This window comes from Myxocyprinus asiaticus, chromosome 12 (assembly GCF_019703515.2).
Source record: "Myxocyprinus asiaticus isolate MX2 ecotype Aquarium Trade chromosome 12, UBuf_Myxa_2, whole genome shotgun sequence".
Lineage (NCBI taxonomy): Eukaryota > Metazoa > Chordata > Actinopteri > Cypriniformes > Catostomidae > Myxocyprinus > Myxocyprinus asiaticus.
Genome location: NC_059355.1, coordinates 7,546,095 through 7,572,273, shown reverse-complemented (window position 1 = coordinate 7,572,273; position 26,179 = coordinate 7,546,095). Strand labels below are relative to the sequence as shown.

Genomic DNA, 26,179 nt, shown 5'->3' with positions numbered 1-26,179 from the left:
GACTATGCATGCTTTGTATATGGCTCAGCAAGAAAGTCTTACATTCAGATTCTGGACACCATACATCATCAAGGACTATGACTGGCTTTAGGAGCATTCAGGACCTCTCCTGTTCAGAGTCTTTTCACAGAAGCCAGGGAACCTTCACTCCAAAACAGATGTTTGAAATTGGCACTACAATATGCAGTGAAACTAAAGGCTAACCAAAGCAATCTGTAACGTTTGCTGCTGGCGCTGGAAATGACAAAGGCAATGAAGATGGAATGAACAACCCAAGTGCAATTTATTTAACAAAAGCGAGATTCAAAAAACCCTAAATATAAACATGAATGAAACTTAAAACATGAACTTGGCATAAACTTGGCTTGACATAACTTGACAATGTTACCAAACACAATACCTGACAAAGGACAACGGAAAACATGAGGGCTTAAATACTTGGATATGGGAGAACACATGACAAAGATAACCAATAAATACTAAGAACTCTAAACAAGATAATCAAACAATGAACCAATGAAAACAAGACACATGAACATGGAGGGAAAACAGGACATCGCATGACATGAAACAGGAAATAAACTCTTCAAAATAAAAGACATGAAAAACATGAATCAAGAAAATACACATGACATATCCCCCCCACTAAGGGGCGGCTCCTGACGCCCCAACACATGAACAAAACACATAAAACATGACATAATTTTCAAAGTTCAATAGGGAGTTGGGTGGTGGTCTTGAGGCATGGCTTGGCAGGGCGTGGAGCATGGGATCAGGGCGGAGCCCATGGGGGGTGGAGCAATGAAAGGCGGAGCCGTGAGAGGCTCGAGGGGCAGAGCCATGGAGAACTGGATACCCGGAGAGTAGCCGAAGGCTCGAAGGGCCAGGGTGGAGCCGGAGGCTCGGAGGAGCAAGGCGGAGCTGGGGGATCGGAAGACTGAGGTGGAACCGGTGGGACTGAGGACCATGATGGAGCCGTAGGGAAGGAGGTCCTCAGTGGAGCTGATGGATCGGAGGGACGAGGCGTAGCCAGAGGATTGGAGAGCCAAGGCAGAGCCAGGTGACTGACAGACCAAGGAGGAGCTGGAGGGACGAGGGACCCCCAGTAAAGCTAACAGGCTGAAGGACTGCATTGGAGCCGAGGGAACGTAGAGCCGAGGTGTTGTCGTGGGATTGACAGGCCAAGGCAGAGTCCAGGGCTCGGAGGGTCTAGGCGGGTTCGGAGGGTCAAAAGTTCCCTTTGCCTGATCATGTAGCATCCATAGGGTGGGTACAAGGGCGGGAAACATCTCCAGGTCTAACAGCTCAGATGTGGCCATGACATGGCATGGAGCAGGCTCAGGCGTGGCTATGACATGGCGTGGAGCAGGCTCAGGATCCAGGGCAAAAGATGGCGCTAGCTCAGCGGCCATGACGTGGGACTCCGGCTCGGTGGCCATGACGTGGGACTCCAGCTCGGCATCCAACCTCCCCCACAGTGAATGTAGAAACAGTAATCTGCAGGGCAAGGTCGATATACTGAACCAGCTTGAGGGAACTTCGACTGCCAAACATCAACGAGGAGATTGGCTCACTCAATCCAAAATGGAAACAGTCTTTGAGGGCGACCTCATTAAAGTTCACCCGGCAGGCCAGATAGCAGAAGTCCTCCACAAAATGCTCCAGGGGACGATTCCCCTGACGTAGGCGGAGGAGCTGGATTGCTGGGTTCATATCGCAGTCAGGTATTCTGTAACGTTTGCTGCTGGCGCTGGCAATGACAAAGGCAATGATGATGGAGTGAGGAACCAATTGCAAAGTGCAATTTATTTAACAAAAGTGAGATCCAAAAAACCCTAACTATAAACGTGAATGAAACATAAAACATGAACTTGACTAGACTTGGCTTGACATAAATGACAACATTACCAAACACAATACCTGACAATGGAAAACATGAGGGCTTAAATACTTGGACATGGGAGAATACATGACAAAGATAACCAATAAACACTAAGAACTCTAAACAAGATAATCAAACAATGAACCAGTGAAAACAAGACACATGAACATGGAGGGAAAACAGGACATCACATGACCAGGAACACATAACATGAAACAGGAATGAAACTTTTCAAAATAAAAGACATGAAAAACACGAATCAACAAAATACACATGACACAATCCAGCCTATTTGACAGTTTTTCACCCCGAACGATCTTACTTATATGAAGCCAGACCCAGATATATCAGACCTTTTGGAATGAGGATAAAACCTTATTTAGAGAACCTGGATATCAATTTGGACAACTTAACCCAAGCTCATTTTTGTCCCATAACTCCATGGGCTCTGAAAAGGCCAAATATCATTTTGACAATGATCCAACACAAAAAGACAGAGACGCACCTTAATGAGTACCACCAGCAATTTTTAGATGTAAGATGTGATTTTCCACTCCATAAACCTGATGGATCAAAAGCAGATAATAAAGTTTCAGCAGCAGCAGTTATTGGAGATCAACATTATGGGATCCGTATTCCTGGACAATGTTCCATTTTTACTGCTGAAGCTTGTGCTCTGCTTTTAGCCCTGGAAAATATTAAGAATGTACAAGGATGAAACTTTTTAATCTTCACAGACTCAAAATCTTGCCTTCAAGCTCTGGAATCTATAAAGACTGACCACCCCATTATTTTGAGTATTTTATCTAAAGTAGACATCTTACAGAAAGAAAACTTAAGTATCTTTTTCTGCTGGATCCCAGGTCATATTGGACTGTTGGGCAACGAGAAAGCAGACATCGCAGTTAAAGAAGCCCTTACTCTAGAAATCACAGAGTGTAGTATTCCACTCTCAGACCTAAAACACTTACTAAACTCCTATATCTCTAACAGGTGGCAGATAGAATGGGACGAATGTAAAAACAATAAGCTTTATAAAGTAAATTCTAGTATAACCAATAATCTTTTCTTTAACTTTAAAAATAGACATGGTCAAATTGTATATACTAGGTGTCGAATAGGTCATTCAAGACTGACACATGGGTTTTTATTAAAAGGTGAAAAACCTCCGTCACGTCTTCCCTGTCAGACTGTACTGACTATTAAGCACATTTTATTGGATTGCACTGTTTTTAATACCATTAGACACAGGTTTTATTCAGAAACAAGCTTAACAGATATTTTTAAAAATATATCACCTAAAAATATTTGAGTTTCTGTCAAAAATAAATCTAAAATTCCTTATTTAATTTGTATGTTTTTGGATATTTAATCTGTTCTCGCCATGTGGATAGCCTTGTCGCTGACATGGCGCTATAAATAAATCTGTTTCTCACCCACACTTTGCATATCTCTTTTAAGGATATGTATTTATCAGTATAGATTACAAATGGATTAATATGGATTACTTTTATGCTGCTTTTGAAGCTTTGAAATTTTGTTACCCATTCAGCTGCATTGTTTGAACCTATAGAGCTGAGACATTCTCATAGCCATAGGCCTACACATCTTCGGTGGCATGAGGGTGAGTAAATAATGAGAGAATTTTCATTTTTGGGTGAACCTTTCCTTTAAGGAAGGATATTTTTGCTGGAAATAAGACAAAAATACTCATTAAGAAAATTACTTTTTTCTGTGCAGTGCCCATTTATTGTAATTGCAGGGAAAAAGTTTAATTGAAGAAATAGTCATATGGGATTTGAATGACATTATTTTTTTGGGTGAACTGTTACATTAAATCTTGAAAGTATCAATCAAGTCCTCTCATCATCTCTCCTTTGTCATGTCTATGTTATCAGGTGGTTGAACCCTCTTTTCCATACTGGATCTAAGAGAAGACTTGAAGATGACATGTTCACGGTGCTTCCAGAGGATCGCTCCAAGAAACTTGGGGAGGAACTGCAGAGGTGAGTGAGCCACTGGGAATAAACTGTGACTTAACAGGCTGTTCTACACAACTCCCAGAAGACTTCATGTGAAATATGAGGTAAAGCCAAGCTAGTGTGTTTGCCATTAAGTGTTGGGACGGTGCTTGTTTCCTCACCAGTTCATTCATTGAGTCAGGGCCCCAGACTAACTTTTGAGAACTATGGCACCAATTCCACCAAGTTCTACAGTTGGTGGCACCAGCACTTGATTTGATAGCACCACTGGAGGTGGGGTTTAGGGCTGAAACCATTTGTCAGCGTTATCGACAATGTCGAAAAAAAAAATTGTTGCCGATTTTCATTGTCAAATAGTCCTTTGGTTTCATTTAACGTAACATGAGATCACAGTAAACTTTGATGATGCGCAAGAGGAGCACTGCAGTTTGCACCTGATTGAGGAGAGGAAAAACAATTATTTCAATATAAGTTTCTAAAACACTTAAAACAACGTACATTTACTTTAGGAGCTATATTGCAGAAGAAGAATTTGTTATCTGAAAATGTTGAATATAATATTAAATATTTTTATATTTTAAAATATCTAAAATTCCTTAAAACAACATACATTTACCTAAGAAGCAACATATAAGATAGATAAGATATTTAGACTTGCTTTCAGAGAATATAGTTTGAATATAAGTATATTTGGACTTTTCTTCACTGGCAGAAGGTTGAACAAGAGAAAAACACTTGTATACAAAGTAGGGGTGGGCGATATGACCAAAATCTCATATCGCGATATGAGTAATAACAATAGTCGTGTGAAAAAGAAAGTACACCCTCCTTGAATTCTATGGTTTTACGTATCAGGACATAATAAAAATCATCTGGTCTGTAGCAGGTCTTAAAATTAGGTAAATACAACCTCAGATGAACAATAACACATGACATATTATACCGTGTCATGATATATTTAACACAATGCTGCTAATCAAATGCCCTTGATTAATTGATCATCAGCAAGTGTGACCACCTCTATAAAAGCCAAAGTTTTAGCAGTTTCCTGGTCTGGAGCATTCAGGTGTGTGTTAGCACAATGCCAAGGAGGAAAGACAACAGCAATGATCTTAGAGAAGCAATTGTTGCTGCCCATCAATCTGGGAAGAGTTATAAGGCCATTTCCAAACAATATAAAGTCCATCATTTTACAGTGAGAAAGATTGGAGTTGACATCCAAGCAAATTCAACCCAAGGTCAGACCGTACAATGCTCAGAGAAATTGCAAAAAACCCAAGAGTTACATCTCAGACTCTACAGGCCTCAGTTAGCATGTTAAATGTTAAAGTTCATGACAGTACAATTAGAAAAAGACTGAACAAGTATGGTTTGTTTGGAAGGGTTGCCATGAGAAAGCCTCTTCTCTCTAAAAAGAACATGGCAACATGGCTTAGGTTTGCAAAGTTGCATCTGAACAAACCACAAGACTTCTGGAACAATGTCCTTTGGACAGATGAGACCAAAGTGGAGATGTTTGGCCATAATGCACAGCGCCACGTTTGGCGAAAACCAAACACCGCACATCAACACAAACACCTCATACCAACTGTCAAGCACGGTGGTGGAGGGGTGATGATTTGGGCTCGTTTTGCAGCCACAGGACCTGGGCACCTTGCAGTCATTGAGTCGAGCATGAACTTCTCTGTATACCAAAGTATTCTAGAGTCAAATGTGAAGCTTGGCCGAAATTGGGTCATGCAACAGGACAATGATCCCAAGCACACCAGCAAATCTACAACAGAATGGCTGAAAAAGAAAAGAATCAAGGTGTTGCAATAGCCCAGTCAAAGTCCAGACCTCAACCCGATTGAAATGCTGTGGCAGGACCTTAAGAGAGCTGTGTGTAAACAAATGCCCACAAAGAAGAGTGGGCCAAAATTCCTCCACAACGATGTGAGAGACTGATAAAGTCATACAGAAAAGTCATACATTTTGGCTTTATTTTTGTTCAGTAAATCATGACACGGTGTAATATGTCATGTGTTGTTCATCTGAGGTTGTACTTAACTAATTTTAAGACTTGTTAAGGACCAGATGATTTTTATTATGTCCTGATATGTAAAACCATAGAATTCAGGGAGGGTGTACTATCTTTTTCACATGACTGTATGTAATTTTTTCTGGAAAACCAATAAAAATCAGTTAACATAATAAATAACCATTTTGTAATGCCTATTTTTTAGAAAATCTAGTCAGTAAAATAAATAACTTTTTAAATGAAAACTACTTCCTCTTATAAAACTTTATCTTTATTTAGAACTTGACAACCAGTCAAAGTTAAAAATAAAATGAAATAAACACTCAGTTTAAAATAAATCTTACCATAATACTCAATTTCACATTATTCCACATTTCAGTTTGATATGTTATTGACTAATATTATTAAACACTTTCATCAAGAAACTCAAGATCTTTTTAAAGTAACAAGAAAATATAACGTAATTTTAGTTTATTTAGTTAAAAAATAAATAAATGAAAAAATACACAATGAAAATAACTGTTCTTGCAAAAAACAAAAAACAAAAAAACAATTACGGAATGAATGTGGAGCACATCTTTTGGCTTTCATAATATTCTTTAGCGTGCTTCACACGTTACCACAAGTAATTATTGTCTCGCGACAATTTGCAGATTAAAGTTTTCTGCTCTGTGTCGGCTTTTGTGAACCCACACCACAAATGTCACAAATAACAAGCTCCCCTTCGTTTTCTTGAATTTTGTATTGATCGTATCAGAAATAATTCATCAAATGATGAAGTACAGATATGTGGTGTAGTCAAGCGCACCTCTGCATATTAAAGAGATGATCCAGGTGTCTGGATCACATTGACGCTGTCCTGGCAGAGTGTGTCAGATCACGGTGTACTGCTGCATCCTCCACTATAGAGCACTCAGAATCAACCCGCAAAGTCAGAATTCCAGATAATCAGCAACAAGTTTGTGGGAGCGTTTGCGCCATTGCCTGAGCTGCATAATTCCTTTAGTAAATGTGACTTTAAACCAGTGCGCCCAAATAACCTGCAATTTTACCGTCCGCAACTCATTCCCCGCTCAAGCCTGGTTTCAGTCTCATGTGAAGCATGCCCACTGATAGATACGCTCATGCTGCACTCATTGATATTTACATATCGCGATATACATGATATAGCAAAATCTCTATCGATTAACACTTTATATCGTCACCACGATATATATCATCATATCGCCCAGCCCTAATACAAAGACACTTATTTAAGATACATTCTCTGAAAGCAAGTCTAAATATCTTATATGTTGCTTCTTAAGTAAATGTATCTTGTTTTAAGGATGCTTAGATATTTTAAATGGAAAACAAGACAAAACACTTGATGATAATAGATTTTTTTTGCAGGGATTTTTTTTTACTGAATTAAACTTAAGTATTTTATTCCCCCTTTAATTCAGTGAATGTCTGTCACAGTCTGTCTCCATCATCATCTTCAAGGACTCTTATTTTGAAGTATTTTTAAAATATGATTTTGTCCTCTTTATTGTTCGTTAGCATGTTTAATACAACCTTTTAAGTCAAGGTAAAAACTGAATAGTCAGTTAAGAGCTAATGATTAATTGTTGCAATAATCTCGCTAATAGTCGAATAATCATTCTAGTAATCATTAGATTAGTAGATTATCCAAATAATTGTTGCTTCAAAATGTACATATAAACGTCAGTGAAATTAGTTGTTCAGCACATCTCTAATTTTGATAGAATTAACTGTGGGTTTACTACAATAAAACTGTAGTATCCATATAGTAACCCTGGTTTTACTATAGTAATATTGTAGTAACAATGTTTGCTGTAACCATGGTTAATTTTGTAGTTACTATGGTTTTACCACAAATACCATGGTTAAACAATAGTTACTGTAGTAAAACTGTTAATTTTCATAAGGGCTAAAAACTACATAATATGGGGAATTAATAAAACATACACTGAAAAAGTTGTAACCTGCAATTGTTACTTGGAAAAATGTGTTTATAGTGTATTAAAGAGAAAACAAACACACGTAATGGTGTTGACATAATGCATTGGCGCAGTGATTAACAAGGAACATTAAAAATGGCACTTCATGTGAATGTTTGCCGACCCCTGTCAAATTTGTTCTTTTAATCTTTGCTTTGGTAATTTATTTTATTTGCTGTCTGAACAATGCATACTGTAACAAAGTTCACTGCTGAAACTCTGTGATGTTACTCAGTTTTATTACATCGGAACAGATAAGCAGATAAACTGGTCCGCTTACTCTGGCCCTGTCCCAATACCCCCACTTGCAGTTTTGGTCTTGCCTACTTACCCAGTTGTCTTAATGTTTTCTGGTGTTTAGCCACTAGTGTGCAAGTAGACGTGAAGACTGCGAATGTGTGGATGACTTTTGATTGCACGTTGGGACACTCGTAGGCTTAACGATGTTGATGCTGGTTGTGACCGCTGTTTTTGTATTTTCACTCAGCTGAAGACTGATTGTTTTTGGTAACAGTGACTGTTATAGCCTACTTAATAAATAACTGAAATTTTACCCATCTTTTAATTTATTAATACTCTGGTACATACTGGTTGTTGGAAGTGTATATTGTACTGTAGATGGTTTTTATTGTGAGAAAATAATTGTAGAAGTTAATTTTTACTCATTTTGATTTTCAATATTTTGCACGTTAAAAACTGTTTAACTGTAAAATTGCGTTGTCCATAATTGCTGTAAAATATGAAAAGCAATTTCTTTCCACTTTTTCTCAATACACTGTATAAAAATTAATTAAAAAAAATAAAATCATTATTCTATAAACCTGTGTGATTCATTAATAGCTACTGATACAAACCATTTAAATTCTATGCTTTGGCTTGTCATTTATATAAGACAACCAAAGACTGCTTTGCACAACTTATCAGTATGTGGTTTCATACAACATATTAAAAGCATTACAACATATATTATAAATACATAAAGATGAGAAAGAAACTGTGGTAGTAGTTAATAATTTTTTAATTTTAAAACATTTACTAGCCCGTGTATTGTATGCCACACTGGCTGATGAATTACCAAAATCACCAGCAGTATTAGGCAAGAACAAACAAAATAATGTGATTATTGGATGAGAAGGATAACAAAGAGGTATATAAATATACACATACTGTAAATAATATTTTGTAATTATGATGCTGCTATTACAGTTGAAGTCAGAAGTTTACATACACCTTAGCCAAATACATTTAAACTCAGGTTTTTCACAATTCCTGACATTAATTGTAGAAAACATTCCCTGTCTTAGGTCAGTTAGGATCACTAATTTATTTTAAGAATGTGAGATGTCAGAATAATAGTAGAGACAAAGATATATTTAAGCTTTTATTTCTTTCATCACATTCCCATTGGGTCAGAAGTTTACATACACTGTTATTATTTTGAAGCATTGCCTTTAAATTGTTTAACTTGGGTCAAACATTTTGGGAGCCTTCCACAAGCTTCTCACAATAAGTTGCTGGAATTTTGGCCCATTCCTCCAGACAGAACTGGTGTAACTGAGTCAGGTTTGTAGGCCTCCTTGCTCGCACGCTTTTTCAGTTGTGCCCGCATATTTGCTATCGGACTGAGGTCAGAGCTTTGTGATGGCCACTCCAATACCTTGACTTTGTTGTCCTTAAGCCATTTTGCCACAACTTTGGAGGTATGCTTGGGGTCACTGTCCATTTGCAAAACCCATTTGCAATCGAGCTTTAACTTCCTGGCTGATGTCTTGAGATGTTGCTTCAATATATCCCCATAATATTCCTTCCTCATAATTCCATCTATTTTGTGAAGTGCACCAGTCCCTCCTGCAGCAAAGCACCCCCACAACATGATGCTTCCACACCCATGCTTCACGGTTGGGATGATGATCTTCAGCTTGCAAGCCTCACCCTTTTACCTCCAAGCATAACGATGGTCATTATGGCCAAACAGTTCAATTTTTGTTTCATCAGACCAGAGGACATTTCTCCAAAAAATAAGATCTTTGTCCCCATGTGCACTTGCAAACTGTAGTCTGGCTTTTTTTATGGTGCTTTTGGAGCAGTGGCTTCTTCCTTGCTGAGCAGCCTTTCAGGTTATGTCGATGTAGGACTTGTTTTACTGTGGATATTGATACTCGTCTACCTGTTTCCTCCAGCATTTTCACAAGGTCCTTTGCTGTTGTTCTGGGATTGATTTGCACTTTTTGCAGCAAACTATGTTCATCTCTAGGAGACAGAATGCGTCTCCTTCCTCAGCGGTATGATGGATGCATGGTGCCATGGTGTTTATACTTGTGTACTATTGTTTGTACAGATGAATGTGGTACCTTCACACGTTTGGAAATTGTTCCCAAGGATAAACCAAACTTGTGGAGGTCCACAATTTTTTTTCTGAGGTCTTGGCTGATTTCTTAAAATACATCCACAGGTACACCTCCAATTCAGTACACTTCCTGTCAGAAGCTAATTACAGAAAAAGCTGCTGGATGACAGTCAGTCAGGCTTCAAAAGTGGACACTCCACCGAGACTGCCCTGCTGTCTGTCACTGAGTCGCTGAGACAGGCGAAAGCTGAATCTAGATCATCCATCCTGATTCATGGACCTTTCTGTAGCCTTTGACACAGTCAACCAATAGATCTTACTCTCCATCCTCTCTTTTCTGGGCATCACAGGAAATGTGCTTGACTGGTTTAATTCCTATCTCTCAGGAAGGTCCTTCAAAGTAGCCTGGAGAGATGAGGTGTCCAAGCCACATCAGCTACTTACTGGGGTACCTCAGGGCTCAGTGCTTGGTCCATTTCTCTTCTCTATATACACAACATCACTGGGACCTATCATTCAGGTGCATGGTTTCTCTTACCACTGCTACGCTGATGACATGCAGCTCTACTTGTCTTTCCAGCCCAACGACACCACAGTGACTGCTCGAATCTCTGTCTGTTTGGCAGACATCTCGGCCTGGATGAAGGAACACCACCTGCAACTTCACCCAGCCAAGACCGAACTCCTTGTCTTTCCAGCCAACCCTGCTGTTGAACACAACATCACCATGCAGCTGGGTTCAACTACAGTAACGCCTTCCAAAATGGTCAGAAATCTAGGGGTAACCATCAATAACAATCTAAATTTCACAGACCACATCTCAAAGACCACAAGGTCATGTAGATTTACACTCTACAATATCAGGAAGATAAGACCCTTCCTCTCTGAACATGCCGCACAACTACTTGTTCAGTCACTTGTCATAACTAGACTGGACTACTGTAATGCTCTCATTGCAGGCCTCCCTGCATGTGCAATTAGACCCCTGCAAATGATCCAGAATGCAGCAGCACGTCTGGTCTTCAATGAACCAAAGAGAGCGCATGTTACACCACTCCTTGTCTCTCTTCACTGGCTGCCGGTAGATGCACATATCAAATTCAAGGCTCTGATGCTGGCATACAGAACAGTCACTGGGTCTGCTCCAGCATACCTAAAATCATTTCTGCAGAGCTACGCACCCACTAGAAGCCTGCGGTCGGCTAAGGAACGTCACCTTGTTGTACAACACAAAGAGGCACCAAAACACTTTCCCGGACTTTCGGCTTCATCGTACCACCTTGGTGGAATGACCTTCCCAACTCCATCCGTGAAGCTGACTCACTTTCTGTCTTCAAAAAATGCCTAAAAACACACATTTTCCATGAGCACTTGAAAAAAAAAAATGTCTTGTTTCACTTTAATCTGATTTGTATACTGCTATTCTGCTGCTAGTGAAACTTTGTAATATGGCACTTTTTCTTACCACTGTCTCCTTAAGATGATTCGCTTATGTGTTCCTCACTTTGGATAAAAGCGTCTGCGAAATGAACAAATGTAATGTAAATGTAATTGTCTAATTGTCTAAAGGCTTGACATAATTTTCTGGAATTTTCCAAGCTGCTTAAAGGCACAGTTAACTTAGTGTATGTAAACTTCTGACCCACTAGAATTGTGATATAGTCAATTAGAAGTGAAACAATCTGTCTGTAAACAATTGTTGGAAAAATTACTTGTGTCTTGCACAACGTAGGTGTGCTAAACAACTTGCCAAAACTATAGTTTGCTAAAATTAAATCTGTGGAGAGGAAAAAAAAATCAGTTTTATTGACTTCAGCTTAAGTGTACACATGTAAACTTCTGACTTCAGCTGTAAGTCATCCCAAACACTTTACATAATGTTGAATATATTCATTTATACTAAAATAAATATATGCTTCACTTACGTTTCACTATCTGATTATAATGAATAACTTATGTTGAAAAGCTTCCCTTGACGTCATCATGGTGAAAATACACCAATCACTCGGGTAGGTGGGGTGTGGCTCCTGATCGTGATGAACTCTGGGATACACTTAGACTGAAAGACCGATCAGAAGCGGTATTCACGCTAGTGTGGATTTAGTGTGGGTTAAGTGCACTGAGCTTTGGCATGGTTTAGACATGGGAGAGTCTTGAACACTTACTTCCTGTTGTGTGCACGCGAACTCAAGTGGCCAAGACCGCACTGCAAGTTTGGGTATTGGGACAGGGCCTCTGTGTGGAGTTGAGGAAACCACAAATATTTGGCAGCCTCCCACAAAATTTCATCACCAACTGTAGAAGCAGCATGAAAATGAATGAAAACACAACCATGTAATTTATTATGAAACACCTCCGTGGACAGAGTCTCTCCAGCTTTTAATCAGGCACTTTAAAATGGATCAGTGCTGGTTCATTTAGCACAGAGCTCTGGGCTATAACACTAATTAGTGAGAGGCTGTTACTGCAATCCACAGTGTGGTAGGAGCTAGGGCCAAGGCATAAACACAAATGTTCTGCCCTGGAATGCCCTGGTTTTTTGTAGATGCAGAATTTACTGATGAGGGAGCTGGACATTATGCTGCTCTTGAAGACATCCACTGAAGATGCTTGACAGCAGTTTTTGGTGGAACGCTTTTAAGCTCTTCACACTGAACACATTTTTGTGCCCACCTACAGTCAATTAAAAAATGTAAGCACGTGCTAGTCGGACATCATCTGCCATTGCACAGTGTCAAAAGCATCTCGAGACGCATGCATTCTGTTACTTTTCTTGTGCTTCATACAGTGTTAGTTGTTTTGTGATTACAAAATAAATGGTTATGGTAATCTCAAAAGTCAAAAAGTAGTGTATAGTACATGAGATATCGTTTTAAAATGATTTTGTTTAGGGTTATGTTACATGTTTAACATACTGTTACAGACATGGATGTAATACCAATAATGCAGGTTTTTCTCTACGTGGATCGCAGCTTTTAGCGCTGTAATGCTTCTTTGCTTTATTAAACTTGTCACAGAGCCCCTTCCACTTGTAAAAACACCAAACATCACGTCCAAACCACACCCACGATTAGTTTTTAACCAATCATCAATGCTCTTCAACCGGCAAAGTTCTCCTTGGTCAAGAATTTTAGAGATGTGCGCGAACAGGAGAAATATTACCAGACGAACACACTGGCAGATCAAAAACGTCACTGCATTTCGTCATTTATAGGTGAACTAAGCAAAGCCTGTTCGCCAAGTAATTATAGATTAGCCTTAAGGGAAAAACGAGTGTATGACTTGCATGCGACAATGAACAGAGGAAATATAGACAATATTTTGAATTTGTTGTGCAGAATAACAAAAACCTTTCTTAAAGTAATATGTAATGGGATTACATATGATACATATGATTCATAGTGATTAGTAAAGTAAACTGATTACAGTATTAGAGAAGTAATTATTCATTTGTAGTGGATCACTTTATTTTTTTTATTAAGAAAATAAACATCTCAAGGCTTAATACATCAAATTGTTACAGAATTAAGAAAGTGGAAAAAAAAGAGTAAAAAATAAACAAGCATTATAAATGCCCACATACATATGAACATAATCACAATCAAATATGCATATACATATATAAACATCCAAATAATCAAGAAAAAAAAGAAGAAAAAAAAATTATCCAGAGCCTGTCTCCTTAAGTAATCTAAAAATGGGCTCCAAGATTTTATAGAGATCGGGTTTCATTCTGACTCCAAATTTAACCTTCTCAAGTTTGAAAAGTAGGTCAAAAACCCACTGACAATAGGTTGGCGGAGATGGCAGCTTCCAATTAATTAGTATAAGTCGTCTAGCCAACAATGTGCAAAGTGCAATATTATCAATCTCTAAAGTTGTCAGTTTAACATTTTCTGGAAGAACCCCAAATAATGCTGTCAAAGGGTTGGGGTCTATTACTGTGGTAAAAATTTCTGAGAAACAACAAAAAATTCTCCCCAAAACCTTAATAACTTAGGACAGGACCAAAAAGATTGGAACAGAGAGGCTGGTTCCACAACACAGTGTGGACAGGTGGGGTCCAAATCAGGAAATATCTTGCGGAGTTGCACCCTGGATCAATGAATACGATGTACTACCTTAAATTGAATAAGCCTATGCCTAGAGCTAACTGAAGAAGAATGTATCCTTTTTAAGACAGTATCCCAAGTTTCATTTTCTAACATAATATCTAAGTCCTCCTCCCAGAGAGATTTTAATGACCTATTTGATGGGGTTTGTTTGTTATTAATTATGCTATACATTTTTGAAATGGCACCCCTAGGACACCACTAGGAGGGGCAGAGGGGAACTCTGGGGGATGTTTACGGGCAAAGCTCCGAGTTTGAAAATGCCAGAATAAATGTGATTAGTTGATCAATTGTAATTAGACCTTGTGACTTCCAAATATTGAAAGCCCCATCAAAAAGAGAGGGTGGAAAGGAAACATTACTGGCAGTGGGTGCAGCTGAAGAAAGACACTTAAGCTCTAGAGCTCTGCGGAACTGAGTCCAAATCCTCAGAGAATGTTTAACAATTGGATTCTTAATCAAAATACTATGAGTAGGAGGGATAGGAGAACAGATCAAAGATGTTAACATGACTGGGGAACAACATACAGCCTCTATTTGTACCCAGAGATGTTTACACGATTGCAAATCATGTTGTACCCAGCACAATAAGTTTCTAAAGTTGGCTGCCCAGTAGTAAGTTTGAAAGTTAGGCAAAGCCAAACCTCCCACCTCCTTTGGCTTAACAAGATGCTTTAGACTTATTCGCCTTGGCTTGTTATTCCAAATAAATGAAGAGAGAGAGACCAAATCCAAACCTCTCCAAAACATCTATAAGATAGTCCCACTCGATGCAGTCAAATGCTTTCTCAGCATCTAGTGAGACCACAACTTCAGCATTATTGGAATGAGGTGAATACAAAACATTAAAAAGATGCCTAATATTAAAAAAAAGAGTGTCTGTCTCAAACAAAACCAGTTTGATCAGGTGAAATTACTCTATGCCAAGTTTTTTCAAGCTGAATAGATAATATTTTAGCTAGTATCTTGTAGTCACAATTTAAAAGTGATATGGGATGATAAGAACTGCAGTCAAGGAGGTGGGGGGGTTATCTTTCTTGAGAATTAATGAGATAGTAGCTTGATAGAAGGTTGGGGGTATATTTAGAAATTTGGAGGCTCTAAAAAAAAAACAAAAGCAATACTGGGCATAATAATTTAGAAAATGCTTTATAAAAATCAGATGGGAAACCGTCAGGACCTGGGGCCTTGCCTGTTTTCAAGGAAGCAATCGCATCAGCTATTTCTTCCATTTGTATATCCTCATCCAAGAAATCACACAGTCTTTACAGTGGGGAAATCTAATTTATCTAAAAAAGTATTCATTAAAAATGCATCTTGGGTGGATTCAGAGGTGTACAAATTTGCATAGTATTGTTTAAATTGAGAGTTTATATCTTTATAGTCAGTGGTAGTAATTCCTGAAGATAAACTAAGTTGGGGTATCAAGCATGACATCTGCGATTTGCGAATATAAGCTAACAATTTACCCGTCTTATCACCAAACTCATAGACCCTATGTTGAGCACGTAAAAACAAATTCTCGGTCAATAACAGATCATATTTTGTCTGCAAAATCTGACATTCTTTATTGAGGTTGGGAGAGGGATTCAGTGAGTACTGAACATCAATAGCTGTTATAGAACTAGATAATTAATCTAGTTGCCTCTTTCACTCTCTATTTTTATAAGACAAATATGAAATTATTAAGCCACGCAGATAACATTTTAAAGTCTCCCAAATGGTAGAATAAGCCATAACTTGAGTACTATTAAGTTCAAGAAAAGAAGATATATTTGAGGAGATACATTTTACAAATTCTTTATCACTTAAGAGAGGGTTAAATGACCATTGATGCTGCTCTGGAGGTGCTTTTGGAAAGCTAAGTTCAAGAACAGCTGGTGCGTGATCCGATACTACTATGCTTTCATATGAGCAATCCAGAAGATAAGGAAGAAGTTTGTTATCTAGAAAAAAATAATCAATTCGTGAGTAGGACTGATGTACGTAAGAATAAAAAGGAAAATTTCCTTGTTGAGGGGTTTAAAAAACAAAACGCATCACAAATACCATAGTTATGCAGGAAAGATTGAATTCTTCTGAAAGATTCTTCTGAGGACCTGTCAAGTCGTGGACATATCACACAGTCAAAATCTCCACCCAGGATTAATGAATGAAAATGAAGGTCAGGTATACATGATAAAAAAGTTAGCAAGAATTAGGGGGGTTGAAAACAGTTACTGTTACAATGATGTATCTGCCCTTATGATCTGCAATAACTTGTGATACCACAAACGGAGTAGATTTATGTACTAAAATGCCACAACCCCTAGACTTCAACTGAAAATGTGGATGATAAACTTGCCCCACCCAGTCTTTTTTCAATCTAAAATGGTCAGAAGAACAGAGGTGAGTTTCTTGAAGAAAAAAAAAATTGCCTTTCAGTTTTTTAAGATTTTTTACAGTTCCAGCTAACCCATCTCACCAGCCCATCTTCATTAGCCCTACCACCCATCATTTAAAGAAAAAGAAGAAAAAGAAAAAAGAAAAGTGAAACCCAAGTAGTTATACAAGGAACAGTAAATACAGAAAAGCATGTAAAAAAATAAGAACATATTAACACACTTCAAGAACCCTAGCGCGAAAACCCGCCCCCCGCCCTCACTGCCACCCCCACCCTGTGCTCTTGACCTAAGCTAACACTCCCCCAACTATAGTGTATGCTACCCTGAGGAAAAACCCCAATGTGCATGCGAGATATTGTGTTTCTTACCTCGGATGTATCTCCGCAAACAAATAACAAATACAGCGAATGCAATCTAATACAAATAAACAAAATAAAAAATCTAAACATATTAAACCACTCAGTTAAGAAAAGTGCTTTCAATGTCTCTGAACCAGAGAGAATGAGACATTAAGTTCCAGTACTTTGTGCCTATTCAAGCAGGTAGTAGGTGTTGTTTCACAAAAGCCATTGCCGTGGCCGGAGTATAAAATTTGTGTTCAGTGCCGTTCTTTGTGATTCTAAAGCCGGTGAGACCCTTTAGACTGTACTTAACATCTGGCATGGACCTCAGTAGACGTTTCACCTCATAGTAAGTGCCCCGCTTCTTGGCAATCTCAGGTGGAAAGTCTGGGAAGATGAACACAGTTTTGTCTCTGAACTTAAGCTGCCCACCCCAGCTCGCTTTTCGCCAGATATCCTCCTTAACATCGTAGCGATGAAAACAAATAATGAAGGCTCACGGACGGCTACCCTCTGCAGGTTTCGGTGCAAGTGTGTGATGAGCGCGAGCAAGGAGTGGAGGTTCAGGCAGATCAGATATTTCTGCCAAAGCATCTGCCATGAACTTCGTTTTTTGTTGGCCCTCCAAACCTTCCGGAACTCCCACCAGGCGAAGATTAGATCTGCGAGAATGACACTCTAAATCAATGCACTTAGCTTGCGGTGAAGCGATCTCTTTCTGAAGAGAATCAACCGTAGGCTCGAGCGAGTGAAGACTGGTCGTCCATTCTGAGGTAGCGGTCTCTAGGCTAGTTAAGCGCTCACTCTGGGTTTTGAGATCTTCTTTCAAAGATGAAAATGTGTTGTGGATTTCTTCTCGTACCAGGGATATTTCTCGAATTTCAGCAGCGTGCACGTCAAATTTTGCGTGGATTCCACTTTCAAGCCGGCTAATGGCAGCCATAATCGCAACACCCTCAGGCGAGGAAAGTTCATCACACTTAGCCGTTTCCAGAGATAAGCCGCCGGCAACAGCTGAATCTGCCTTCTTTTGTCATTGGGCTTTTGAAGACATCGTTGGAACTCAGAAATTACTATAATTGTTAGAAGTGACCTACAAATACACAAGGAGTAAAAAGAACGCTGTATCAAGTGTTAAAACAAAATTTAAAAGCCGATTTGCAGTGCTCCCGACTTATGCGGCCTCACATGGCAGATGCTAAACTGGAAGTTTGTAGTGGATCACTTTTTGAGTAACTTGACACTAGTTGCTTCTAGGTTCTTTTTTTAATGCAAGAAAGCATTCAGTCTGCTCTGCCCCTTAAGGCTCGTTCACATTAACCTTTGCATTGTGAAATTCCACAGGCGAAGAAGGCTTGGGTGAATAGTAAAATGTGAAACTGACAAAAACTATTTTTTTTATGCTGCACAGTATACTCAGGGATAGTGAAGTTATAAAGAAACTCATTGCTAAAATAATTTCCTCATCCATTGTGAATATTCAGTGTAGCTACTGTATGTACGAAACACTGCCCACACAGAGGTCACTGCCAAGCAACTTCCTTTTGGTCAGCGCTGTGAATGTTTGTGTCAAAGTTCACTGTGGCATCGGGGGCGTGGTCAAGCATCTGTCCGGAGAGAGAGAAAGCAGTAAGGGCGCTTGCACCTGAGCTAGATTATGTGTAACACCTGTCTCTGATTCCAGTGAGCATGGGGAGAGCGGCATATAAGCAGCCACGCCACCAGCAGAGAGAGAGAGTCTGGCACAAGGAAGGCCATGGTGCTCCTGAAGCTGTTGCGTTTAATCTGTTGGGTTTTGTGAAGCTAATGTGTTTAAAAGTCTACATGCCTGTGAAGCTGATGAGTTTGTAAAGTTGTGAAGCATTGAAGTGGCTGATTAAAAGTCTTACCTGAGCCTGGAAAACCCACTTCCCTGTGTTCTCCTTCCCTTCTTCTGTGAAGTTGGGTTACACTGGTGCTGAGACCCAGGAATCAAGATCAAAGACGGTACGCCTCATGGGGTCCTCACCATTGGCTGAGGTCCTCAAGTCCCTCGCCGGCCTACACCACTCCCACCAACAGGCCCTGCTTGAGCTCCGACAGGACCAAGATCGTCGGTTCCATGAGATCCTCAGATCTCAGACAGAGGACCGGCAGGCGATCCGGAGCCTCCTAAATCAGGGGAAAGCCCCGGCTGCGACCCCGGACAACAGTAGCCCCATGCCCCCACCCATGCTCATGAAGATGGGGGGTGGAGAATGACCCAGAAGCCTTCCTGGACCTCTTTGAGCAGACTACTGAGATCTGGGGCTGGCTGTGAGCTCAATGGGCGACCCGGCTCGTTCCTTTGTTGTCCGGGGAGCCCCAACTCACAGCCCAACAACTGCCGGTGGCTAGTCTCCTGGACTACAGTGTCCTAAGGAAGACCATACTGCAACAGGTTGGCAGAAGTCCAGAACAGTACTGGCAGCTCTTCCGGTCCATGGAATCGGAAAAGTCCGGCCGCCTGTTTGCCTTCTCCCAATGACTTCGAGACGCCTGCCGAAAATGGCTGCTGGCGGGGGACCGCAGCGTCGAGGGAATTATTGACCAGGTGGTGCTGGAGCAGGTGATCCGTCGACTGCCAGAGAGGATGGCGGAATGGGTCCAGTGTCACCGCACAGCATCGCTGAAGGAAGCAGTCCAATTGGCGGAGGACCAGATGACGGCGTACCCGAGGGCGTAAGAGCCCTCCCACTCTCTCTCCCTTCCCTCTATGTTTTCCCTGTTCTCTTACCCCTCCCCTCTTCTCTCTCACTCTGCTCTCTCCCCAGAGCCCGTTCCTGCCCCGCGGAGGTGAGGAGTCCCGCCACCGAAGCCGGTTCTCCACGCGCAGGGTTTTCCGTCACCCACAGCATCAACAGTGCCCCGCTGCTCTCCCCCTCAGTTGGAAGTGTCCGCTGACACAGGTGTGGGCGTTGCACCTGGGCCGGTCTGCTGGAGTTGCAGGGATCCCCGACACTCCGCAGACTGCCCCCGATCTGGCCGGAGCATACCGGATACCGGTAAGAGTCAAGGGGGGTACTCACCAAGCGTTGGTGGACACAGGTTGTAATCAAACCACTATCCACCAACGCTTGGTTCAACACGAGGCTTTGGGCACAGTTAAAATGGTGAGGGTGAAATGGGGATATTCACAACTACCCTGTGGTGACCCTTGTGATTACATTTCAGGGAATAAAACATAGAGTGGAGGCCGCGATTAGTTCCCGCCTCACCCATCCTCTGATTTTGGGGACTAATTGGCCTGAATTTAGAAATGTATTAAAGGGAATATGCGCGGATGGGTCCTGCACTAAAGCAATGAGATGTGAGATGTGCGATGCTCTGGCAGGGGAGGCGGAGCCAGGGCCATCTTCGTCTGCTCCACGTCAGGATGACGTGAGGGGGGAGAGGCTGCAGCCCCTCCAGTCCTCAAGGGAATTCCCGAAGGGGATTTCCCTTTGGAGCAGTCGCGAGATGAAACCCTCAAGTACGCCTTTGACCAAGTGAGAGTGATCGATGGCCGGGTGTCGCCCTTTCATATCCCTATTTCACAATTATAAATGAGCGGTTGTATAGAGTGATGCAGGACCCTCAAACAAAGGAAGATACAACCCAGCACTTAATACCGCAGAGTTGTTGGAAATGGTGTTCCAGGTGGCTCATTATAATCCCATGGCGGGTCATCTAGGGGAAAGAAAAACACTGAACCACCTAATAGCCCTTTTTATTGGCCGGGCATTGTCGGCGATGTCCGCAGGTGGTGTGCAGCATGCCGCGAATGCCAGCTGGTGAATCCACTCGCCACCCCAAAAGCACCATTGCGCCCTCTACCGCTGATCGAGGTCCCCTTCGAGAGAAATGGAATGGACCTCGTCGAGCCATTAGAGCGGTCAGCACGTGGACATCACTTTGTATTGGTCTTAGTGGACTATGCAACGCGATATCCGGAAGCAGTGGCTCTGTGCAACATCTCAGAACGCAGTGTTGCGGAGGCACTCTTCAAAATAATCTCCCGGGTGGGGATTCCGAAAGAAATCCTCACCGATCAAGGCACAACCTTTATGTCACGAACATTATGCAAGCTTTACGAATTATTGGGCATTAAATCAATTCACACCAGCATCTACCATCCACAAACAGATGGCCTGGTGGAACGATTTAATAAAACCCTTAAAAATATCAAGAACAACAGCGTCGACTGTATGACGGAAACTCGGCTGCACGAATTTGCACCGGGAGATAAGGTACTCGTATTACTTCCCACATCGAGCTCCAAATTACTCGCCAAGTGTCAAGGACCCTTTGAGGTCACACGACGAGTGGGGGATCTCGATTATGAGGTAAAGCGAACCGATAGAGGGGGCGCACATCAAATATATCACCTCAACCTCCTGAAATTGTGGAGTGAGGCGGTCCCTGTGACGTTGGCTATGGTAGTCCCAGAGAGGGCGGAGCTTGGGCCAGAGGTGAATACAAAACACAATCATTTCACCCCGGTCACTTGTGGAGACCACCTCTCACCATATCAACTTGCAGAGGTTGCCAAGTTGCAAAAGGAGTTTGCAGACGTGTTTTTCCCTCTACTGGGTCGTACGAACCTCATACAGCACCACATCGAGACTGAGCCGGGGCTGGTGATATGTAGCCGTCCCTACCAATTGCCCGAGCACAAAAAGAAAATTGTCCAGGAAGAATTGGATGCAATGCTCGATATGGGGGTAATAGAGGAATCCCACAGCGACTGGTCCAGCCCAGTTGTTCTAGTTCCTAAGAGCGACGAGTCTGTACGGTTCTGTGTGGATTATAGAAAAGTCAACGTGGTGTCTAAATTTGACGCATACCCAATGCCTCGCGTTGAGCTGCTCGATTTTATTTGACACCGGATTTAACAAAGGGTTATTGGCAGATCCCCTTGACACCAGTTTACCATGAAAAAACAGCCTTCTCCATGCCGTTTGGATTACATCAGTTTGTTTGGAGCCCCAGCTACATTTCAGCGTCTCATGGACCGAATCCTCAGACCGCATTCAGTTTATGCCGCTGCCTACTTAGATGACATCATCATTTACAGCAATGATTGGCAGCGGTACATGCAGCATCTGAGGGCGGTTCTGAGATGAGTGGGACTCACAGCAAACCCCAAGAAGTGCGCGATTGGGCAGGTGGAGGTACAGTATCTGGGGTTCCACTTGGGCCACGCGCAAGTGCGTCCCCAAATTGACAAGACTGCGGCGATTGCGACCTGCACGAGGCCCAAGACCAAAAAGGGTGTGAGACAGTTCCTGGGGCTGGCTGGCTATTATAGGAGATTCATGCCTAATTATTCGGATGTCACCAGCCCGCTGACTGATCTTACTAAAAAGGGAGCTCCAGACCCGGTCCAGTGGACGGAGCAGTGTCAACAGGCATTCATGCAGGTTAAAGCCGCACTTTGCAGGGGGCCGCTTTTGCATTCACCCGATTTCTCTCTCCCTTTTGTCTTGCAGACGGACGCTTCAGACAGAGGGCTGGGGGCCATACTCTCGCAGGTGGTGGAGGGGGAGGAGCACCCGTTGCTGTACATTAGCCGCAAGCTCTCGCTGAGGGAGACTAAGTACAGCACTGTAGAGAAGGAGTGTTTCGCCATCAAGTGGGAGGTCTTCACTCTCCGGTACTACCTGTTGGGGTGGGCCTTCACCCTCTGCTTGGATCACGCCCCACTCCAATGGCTCCACCACATGAAGGATACAAACACGCGGATCACCCGTTGGTATCTGGCTCTTCAGCCATTTAAGTTCAAGGTGGTCCATAGACCGGGAGCGCAGATGGCTGTCGCCGACTTCCTTTCCAGAAATAGGGGGGGAGTGGTAGACAGGCCGGATGTCTCCCTGGCCTGAGTCGGGCGGTGGGGATATATGGCAGAGGGGGCGTGGTCAAGCTTCCATCTGGAGAGACAGAAGGTGGTAAGGGTGCTTGCACCTGAGCTAGATTATGTGTAACACCTGTCTCTGATTCCAGTGAGCATGGGGAGAGCGGCATATAAGCAGCCACACCACCAGCAGAGAGAGAGAGTCTGGCAAATGGAAGACCACGGTGCTCCTGAAGCTGTTGCTTTTAATCTGTTGTGTTTGGTGAAGCTAATGTGTTTAAAAGTCCACATGCCTGTGAAGCTGATGAGTTTGTAAAGTTGTGAGGCATTGAAGTGGCCGATTAAAAGTCTTACCTGAGCCTGGAAAACCAGCTTTCCTGTGTTCTCCTTCCCTTCTTCTGTGAAGTTGTGTTACATTCACCAAACTTGTACCCCATACGAAATTCGTGTAGAGAAATTCCTTGCCACTGGAAGACCATCATGCTAGATTCCTGATTGCACGGATTTCTATTTAGCCTTATTTGGCTAACAAAAAATATTCTGCTTTTACTTATACCTTCAGGATGTTGTGTAAGGAACAGGAAGGATGTATACTGCATATGACATGTTTTCTACATGTCCTGTATGCTGAATATTTACATGATATTTTTCCCAGATGTGGCCCTTGTGGTCCGGGACTAAACCTAATTTGATGTCAGCATTTCTCCTCTTGATTGCTGTGTAAAACGATGGTTAATTGCCCACAATCCACCACGGGAAAGACGTACGAGCTGGGAGTTTACTGCTTCCTTCACCCTTGCAATATTGTATTTCATGCTGAATGTATTAAATTACTTTTTTACAAATCATTACTTGATTATAATAACATAATAACATATAGAGAGGCAAAACATACAGATACATTTTAAAATTCCTGATTGCACAGATTTCCATTTAGATGACTGTATTTCATTTGCAGTATTTCACTGTGCAAAGCAAATGTGACCAAGCCTTTAATAGTTTTCCTTATTTGGCTAAAAAAAAAAATATTCTGCTTTTACTTATACCTTCAGGATGTTGTGTAAGGAACTGGAAGGATGTATACTGCATATGACATGATTTCTATGTGTTCTGTATGCTGAATATTTACATGATATGTTTCCCAGATGGCCTATGTAATACACTCGTGCCCGGTTCACCATGTGGCCCTTGTGGTCCGGAACTAAACCTAATTTGATGTCAGCATTTCTTCTCTTGATTGCTGTGTAAAAAAGAATTAAAAAATCGAGTAGGGGTGTTTCTACTTCTGTCATTCTTTTTCTCACAGATACTGGGACCAAGAAGTGAAGAAAGCAACCAAAGAGCTCAGGACACCCAAACTCAGCAAAGCCATTATCAGGTGCTACTGGAGGCCTTATGCAGTACTGGGAGTATTTACTTTTATAGAGGTATGTTCTGATTTGGACATAACGTTGTGTAATTCAGTTTCATTACACAAAATTAAGGCAGTGACGTCCTGATCTTGGCAAATTTAAATCTGTTATGTGTGTGTTCAGCACATCCAGCTGCATCTTTAAGAATGAGAGGTTAGAAATGTTTTTAGGGGCACAGGAATGATCCACATAGAAATGTCTAAGTTCTACTCCTGTGTTTTTCACCTCACTTCAACACAATATTTTCCATATCAGATGTGTGCTGCACAGAGGTGGGTAGAGAAGCCAAAAACTGTACTCAAGTAAAAGTACAATTACATTAAAAAAATAATTACTCAAGTAGAAGTAAAAGTACTAACATGAATAATTACTTGAGTAAGAGTAAGAAAGTATCCAATTAAAAGAGTACTCAAGTAGTGAGTAACTCGTTACTTTCACAAATGACATAATAGACGTTTACTCCCCTGTATTCCATTACATAATACACATTGAACATGTATTACAGAATTAATATTATTATTAATGGAAATTCAGTCATCATTCACCATCATGTTGTTCCAAACCCGTATGACTTTCTTTCTTACATGCAACACAATAAGGAGATATTAGACAGAATCTTTGCCTGAGTCACTATTTATTTTCAGTGAATGTTTTTTTTTTTTTCTCCATATTTTGAAAGTGAATGGTGACCCAGACTGTCAGTCCCTAACATTCTGTCTAACATATTTTGTGTTCCACATAATACAAAGTGTCACACGGGTTTGGAACAACATGAGGGTAGGAAAATGATGACAGAATATTGAATTATGGCTGAGCTATCATTTTTAAGAGATAGTTTACCCAAAAATGAAAATTCTCTCATCATTTACACACCCTCATGCCATCCCAGATATGCATGACTTCCTTTCTTCTGCAGAAAACAAATTAAGATTTTTAGAAGAATATTTTAGCTCTGTAGGCACATAAAGGCAGCATAAAAGTAATCCATAAGATTTGGATTTCTCTGTTTCTCATCCACACCTATCACATCACTTCTGAAGATTTTGATTTAACTGCTGGAGTTTTATGGATTACTTTTATGCTGACTTATGTGATTTTGTTTAGCTTTAAAATGTTGCCACCTATTCACTTGCATTGTATGGACCTACAGAGCTGAGAAATTCTTCTAAAAATCTTCATTTGAGTTCAGCAGATGAAAGTCATACACATCTGGGGTGGCATGAGGGTGAGTAAATAATGAGAATTGTAATTTTTGGGTGAACTATCCCTTTAAGGGCTCTTGTCAGATCTGGATGAATTTGTCTATAAGAGAGGTTTGAAAACATTTCTAGAAATTATTACAGTGAAAACATGAAATGTCCCACAAGGACATTATATATAATGCTAAAATATAAACCAAAGCAAGATCATGTTTTATTAATGCCTACTTTAGCTATTTCATAGCTTTTAAAGTCCTGTGTGGATTCTTATTTCAGTGTAGTCACAGTTTTCAGTGACATAAGTATTTAGATCATTAGTTCTGTACAGCAGTACCGCCGCTCTCTAAACGCAGCCTAGTGCGTAGGGCACCAACCACGGTCGTGGAACACTCGCTGTGTCTGAAACCACCCCCTATCCACTATATAGTGCACTATTTCGGGTGTCTGCCATTTTGTAGGAGTGTCTGAATTCTGAGTGAGCCACTCGTTCCTTACTTTTGTTCATTCATTATTACCCACAGTACACTTTAATTTCGAGTGTACGTTTGATGTACACTGCTCATGACAAGCAGGACGTGGGACAAAGTGCACTGATATATTGCTGCACTGATTTAAAAATGTACACTTAAAAACTGATGTCATAAGA

The 26,179-nt window shown here is 41.1% G+C and overlaps 1 protein-coding gene across 1 annotated transcript in view; it reads left to right on the top strand.

The window, feature by feature from the left end:
- LOC127449076 (ATP-binding cassette sub-family C member 4-like) overlaps positions 1-26,179 on the top strand; it is a 111,447-nt gene that overhangs the window by 12,107 nt on the left and 73,161 nt on the right. Inside the window, exons 2-3 of the mRNA XM_051712224.1 lie at positions 3,781-3,888; positions 24,229-24,349. Coding sequence (XP_051568184.1) covers positions 3,781-3,888; positions 24,229-24,349 — 229 coding nt within the window. The remainder of the gene's footprint in view (positions 1-3,780; positions 3,889-24,228; positions 24,350-26,179) is intronic.